This window comes from Mus pahari, chromosome 14 (genome assembly GCF_900095145.1).
Source record: "Mus pahari chromosome 14, PAHARI_EIJ_v1.1, whole genome shotgun sequence".
Lineage (NCBI taxonomy): Eukaryota > Metazoa > Chordata > Mammalia > Rodentia > Muridae > Mus > Mus pahari.
Window position 1 is genome coordinate 73535628 of NC_034603.1, and position 6342 is coordinate 73541969.

At 37.2% G+C, this 6342-nt stretch overlaps 1 protein-coding gene across 1 annotated transcript in view; it reads left to right on the top strand.

The window, feature by feature from the left end:
• Positions 1-6342, top strand: part of Ddx42 (DEAD-box helicase 42) — a gene marked incomplete at its 3' end in the record, with an annotated part of 28347 nt that overhangs the window by 6880 nt on the left and 15125 nt on the right. Inside the window, exons 4-6 of the mRNA XM_021212744.2 lie at positions 3776-3837; positions 5376-5412; positions 6170-6319. Coding sequence (XP_021068403.1) covers positions 3776-3837; positions 5376-5412; positions 6170-6319 — 249 coding nt within the window. The remainder of the gene's footprint in view (positions 1-3775; positions 3838-5375; positions 5413-6169; positions 6320-6342) is intronic.

A 6342-nucleotide genomic window follows, 5' to 3' on the forward strand; every position in this document is an offset into this window, starting at 1 on the left:
AAAAAAAAAAAAAAAAAAGGATTTTAGTATATTCTTAAGTAGAATACTGTAGTATGCACTCTAGCATTTATTAAATCCTATTTCATAAGGAAGCTAAACCTAAAGAACTTCATACATAGAATTAGAAGGGTCCATCACCTAAAGTTTCCAGAGCTTCCTCTATGGTGCCACCAACTAGGCAGTAAACCCAACTTGGGACCCTTTTTAGGAATGTTACATTACTAAATGGTAACCTCCTTTTATCAGCCACAGAACTAAGTAAGACTTACCCCTGTTCTCCCACAGCAGCCTAAGTAGCCTCTCCTAGCACTGTGATAGCTTACCTCATAAGACCTGTGCCCAGCACAGTATATAGTTTTCTTGTCCTGGCAACATCCATGTATTGGTAGCTTGATATGTTAGATGTTTAGATTTCTCACTTTTTATTTAAACAACCTATTTGTCTAGAGAAAATAAACCTCATCGGTAGTTGAGCCAGAATTGAACTCTAATCCCTGTATTCTTTATGTTTCTGAGTTCTTCTAGCTTACAGGTTTTGTGTTTGTTTTGAGACAGGGGGTCTACTTAGTCCTGACTGTCCTGGAACTCACTATGTAGACCAGGCTGGCCTTGTGATTTTTTTCCAGCCTCTGCTTCCTGAGTTCTGGGATGAATGCTGTGAGCCACATGCTTGGCCTTAACATTTTTTTTCAAATTAACAGACCATTGAAGACACTTACCCAACTTTACTAAAATTATTCAAGGCATACATGTATCTTGCAATGTAGTAGGTATTGAATAAATAAGTAATTTGCTTTAAAAATGAAAGATATATAGTTTTTGACACACAATGTTTTTTTTCATGCTCTTGAGAGAGGGACATTTGCTACAGGGCAGTGTTTCTCAGATATCTCATTCATTCTTTCTTTTTTTTAATGTTTATTTATTTATTTTTATATTTGAATATAAGATTTGTCTGCATGTATGCCTATATACCAGAAGAGGATAGGATCCCATTTCAGATAGTTGTAAGCTTATATGGTTGTTGGGAATTGAACTTAGGACCTGTAGAAGAGCAGAGCAGCCAGTGTTCTTAAGCACAGAGCCATTTCTCCAGCCCCACTATTTCATGATAATTCTAATGATAAAGTATAAGAAAAGTCGGCTCTTGACTTTGTTGTTTTTAGGTTTAAATTTAAAGCTTTGTAAGTTTATATGGCTCCTTTTGAATGAATTAGTTGAGAATGGCCAGATTCTTTTGCTTGACATTTAAATAGCTGAAGTTCTTTTGAGTACACTAACATGCTCCTGAATATCTTTGGTGTAGTATTAGGAGATTTATTTAACTAAGTACAGAGAGATCAGTTGTCAGATGTTGAAGAGTGTCAGAGTCTAAGACGAAGTCCTGATGTCAAATGCCAACTTGTACAATGTATGAACTTTTCTAAGACTTGAATTTGATGAAGATTTATTTTTAGACAGTGTGCTAATGAAAGATTTATATAGGCTTAAAAGAATATTTGAGGCTAGAGAGATGGCTCAGTGGGTAAGATCACATTACTGGTTTTCCAGGGGACCTGGGTTCAACTTCTAGCATCCACGTGGCTATAATTCCAGTTTTAGGAAATCTGATGTCCTTTTCTACCCTCAGTGTGCACTAGGCACACATACACAGCATGCACACTTGCATATTTAAGAAGTGAATTTTTTTATTCAGGCTGTGGTGGTTCATGCCTTTAATCCTAGCACTGGGGAGGCAGAGGCAGACAGATCTTTGGTTACAGAGTAAGTCCAAGATAGGCCCTGGCTGTCCAGAGAAACTTTGAAACTCAAAAAACAAACAATAAAAAACCCAAAAATAATGTCCTGCAAATGTAGTGTTTTGTTTTATATGTACCAATATTGTTAGTATTGTGTCAATTTATAGCCCTAGACGTGTCTCTATCAACCCAATCCCTTGAAAAATAGTTGTACATGATGTTTCTTTTAAAAATAATTCCTCTTTGATGAAAACATTTCATTTATAATACAGCTGGTCATGCCATGGTATATGTAGTGACTTTTGTTTTTTGGGGAATTTGTTTATTTGTTTGTTTTAAGATAAATACAAGGGCCAGATAGTTCTGAGAGCACTGTGCCCTCTTCTAGAGTAACACCTGGGTCTGATTCTCAGTACCGACTTGGTAGTTCACGCTCTTCTATAACTCCAGTCCCAGGGGATCCAATGTTTCCTTCACCCTCTGCAAACACTCAACACACATGGCATACAAATATACATGCAGGCAAAACATGCATACACACACAATTAAACTAAAATACACAGATAGAAAAATTTACATTTTCTTTAGGCTGAAGGGCTTTGGAAAAAAGTAATCCTAGCATTACTTTCCAAATGTATAAAACAAAGGATCAGTTTAGAGCAGTGACCTACTATTGTCATTTTCTAATGTATAAGAACTTCTGTAGAGAGCCGGGCGAGGTGGCGCATGCCTTTAATCCCAGCACTCGGGAGGCAGAGGCAGGCGGATTTCTGAGTTCGAGGCCAGCCTGGTCTACAGAGTGAGTTCCAGGACAGCCAGGGCTATACAGAGAAACCCTGTTGGGGGGACGGGGGGAGAAGAACTTGTGTAGAAAATGTAACAATGATACACTTTTAATTCTATTCCTAAAGGTTTTAATTTACTGTTTTTTTTTATAGCACATTTTCAACTTTATTAGTATTTATGATTACATAATTTTTATTATGAGGGGTTTGATTTTTTTTTAAAAAAAAAAAGATTTATTTATTTTTATTTATATGAATACACTGCAGCTGTCTTCAGACATACCAGAAGAGGGCATTGGACCCCATTACAGATGGTTGTGAGCCACCATGTGGTTGCTGGGAATTGAACTCAGGACCTCTGGAAGAGCAGTCAGTGCTCTTAACTGCTGAGCCATCTTTCCAGCCCATGTTTTGTTTTTGAGAGACAGAGTCTGTGTAGCCCTGAATGTCCTAGAACTCACTATGTAGATCAGGCTGGCCTCTAACTCAAGGTTTCTGCCTACCTTTGCCTCCTGAGTACTGAGATAAGGGTATGTACCACTATACTAGGCTTTAGGGCTATTCTTGTTGGAGAATATGTAGAAGCACCTCTAGCCTCTGCCAGCCTGTATCACTATTTTTAGTCATCCCACCTCACCCTTAATTTGTAAAGGCAAAAATGCCAGATGTTGGGAGACAGGATCAAAGCAAAGGTGGAGGGGAAATTACTTTTAAGTTCAGAGCCATCCTTCCAAAATAAAGAGTCAGAACTCAATATATCTATTTTTCCCTTTGGCTTTTGTCTGTTTGTTCTTTCAGTTTGGGGTGGGTAGGTGGTTTGTTTTGTTTTGTTTTGTGGTGGTAGTGCAGGATTTTGGTTCTGTCGTTTCAACTACATCTACTTCAAGCTATACTTAAAGGCTGATTTGCTTGAATTTCAGGGCATCTATAGCAAGTTATTTCCTTTTCTAAGACAAACCACTAAAGCTTTATTGGTGGTGAATTAAGCATTTAAAAGTGTATATGCACTTACATGTATGTGTGACATATGTATTACAATTAAAAACTGAAATCTATGTATAGCAAAAGACAACTGGATATTTGTTTTGAAAAATATTTGTCAACGCTTCCTGAAAGATGATATGAAAATGCAAGTGTCAGAACATAAGGAAAGCTGTGATGAATATGTTTCAATATATAAATTGTCTGTAATGAATTTCTCCTGCAGCCTTTTAAATTGATAACACTCCATGTAGCCTTTTATTTCATTAGGATCAGGCTGCTAGAGACATGAAGAGACTTGAAGAAAAGGACAAGGAAAGAAAAAACGTCAAGTAAGTTGCTTTCTCCGCTCTCACAAAGGCTACATAGAAACTGTTGAAGAATAGCAAAGACTATTCTTAAGAAGTTATAAAGGAAAGAATATTAAAGTACACAAAGATCTTTATTTGAGCTGTCTCTGTATCTTGAGTATTTCTCTAGTTATGAAGATGGCACAGCCTTTGCATTTGTAATAACTAAAGGCATTCTGTTTGGTAGAATAAGTATTTGGTTATAAATAGTTGTCCAAGAAATGGGAAGTGAATTATAGTGAGGGTAAAAGAAGTATAGTTACTACAGTTTAGGTTCACTGTCTTAGATTTCTTCTCATAATAATAACAACAGACTAATGCCTATGTGATAAGTAATTAGAAGTTATGATGGTTATATAATAAAACTATATAAAAATTACAAGTGAGTAAAAGCTAATTTCATCTAAAGAGTATTACTCTGTAGCTCCAAATGCTGAACTTAAATACTATATTTTCTGGGAAAGAAATTTTCCTCTGCTGAATACACTCCTAAAACCTTTGGCCATGTGTTTGGAAGTCAGGCCCCTCCCAAAGTTTCTGTGCCAGATGGAGAGTCAGCCATATTTTGATGCTTGCTGTGTGCTGCATCCTTCTAGTTGCCTTGGGAATAGCAAATGCTGGAAGCTGGTTAGAAAGAGACTGGAAGGAATGAGATGACTGTGGGAAGTAAGCAATAGTCGTTTATGCAGTAGATGCTGGAGAGATGCAGCAAGTGGCCGTGGTTCCATTCTCTGTGTGAAGTGCTAGTTTCAATTCTAAACACATGACAGAATTCATGTAGTTTCTTTCTCTCCCCATCCCCAAGGTAACTGATTTTGGCTAAAAGCAATTTATTCTAGAGCTAGAAGCTACAGGAATAATAAAGTTGTGATATTCCTTCAATTGTATACCAAACCCAGGAAGGTTTTGTTTTCTTTTTAATATGTAATACACAACTATGTTATATTCGTTGTATATATTGACAAAGCTTAGTATCCCTCCATACCTCTCTTCACCAAGAAAGGTTTTACTTCTTTTTTTGTTTGTTTTGTCTGTCTGTCTGTCTGTCTGTCTGTCTGTCTGCCTGCCTGCCTGCCTGCCTGCCTGCCTGCCTGCCTGCCTGTCTAAGACACTGTTTCTGTGTGTAACGCTTAGCTGACCTGTAACTCTATAGACCAAGCTAGTCTCTTAACTCAGAGATCCACCTACATTTGCCTCCGGGGTGCTGTTTAATTCCTCTCAGGAATTAAAGGAATGGACCACTACTGCCTAGCTATATTTTACCACTCATATCAGTTGGTAATTGATGTTTCTAAGGGTACCATATCATCTCATTGCAAAAAGAGGGAAACTTTAGCTCATAGAGTTAAGCCACACATATATTATGGGTGGATCGTGTATAGTATATTTATTGTTGCTTTGTTAACATTAGTGTTGAGAATTCCTATACTGTATGGAATTCAACACTAAGCTGTTGTAAGTATGGAGCTGGGTATGTGGAACATTTGCAGGGAAGTTTGTTTCTCCGCTTGTTTTTCCAGGGGTATTCGAGATGACATTGAAGAGGAAGATGACCAAGTGAGTTTCTATGCAGTATTTCTATCTTTTATTTTTACTCCACAAAGTCTGTACTGGGGACAGGTCAGAGCTTGCCTTCACTGAATGACTTGCTCCTTTTCTACCTGTGTGACCAATTAATACTATCTCCGTATTCCCTTCCCCCATGTTGCACATGGGATTTTTGATCAACTGACATTTTTTTTTAAAGAAGAACTTTACTCAGGTTTTTTTTTTTTTTTTAATCCAAATTTTAAATTTACTGTGATAAGCCAGTAATAAGAGTTATGTGGGGCCTCTTGCTGTTTTTTGCCTCTTTTTAGTAATTGTTTGTGATTCTTACATTTTAGTTGAAACATTAGTAACTGTCCATTAGTACTTCTTTTTTCCTTGTGCAGTTGTGGGATGGTGAGGACCATAAACTTCCAGGTTTGTGATCTTTCTAATCAGAGTTAACTTCCAAACTTGGATTGGTATAAAGCCAAAGCTTGTCTCTTTCAGCTCTGGGCAGGGTAATAAGATGTCCCCACAAACAGGAAGGCTTCTATTAAATAAATCAGATCATTGTATAATATTGTCTTGCTCATTGATTTTGAGTATTGCTATTGTAAAAGAAATCATTGCTATGTTAGTGAAAGTCTTTCCTTATTTGATAGGTATTTGTTTAAATTATGTAATCTTATGGTTCACTGTGTGTGCACTGCATGTGCACTGATTGCAAATGCATAAATGGTTTAACTGTACTTAGATTTGATGGTGCTCTTGTGCTTTCCTGCAGGAAGCTTATTTTCGATACATGGCAGAGAACCCAACTGCTGGGGTGGTTCAGGAGGAAGAGGAGGACAATCTGGAGTATGACAGTGATGGAAATCCAATCGCACCTTCCAAAAAAATTATCGATCCCCTTCCTCCCATTGATCATTCGGAGGTATTATATTTTTTCCTTTGTTT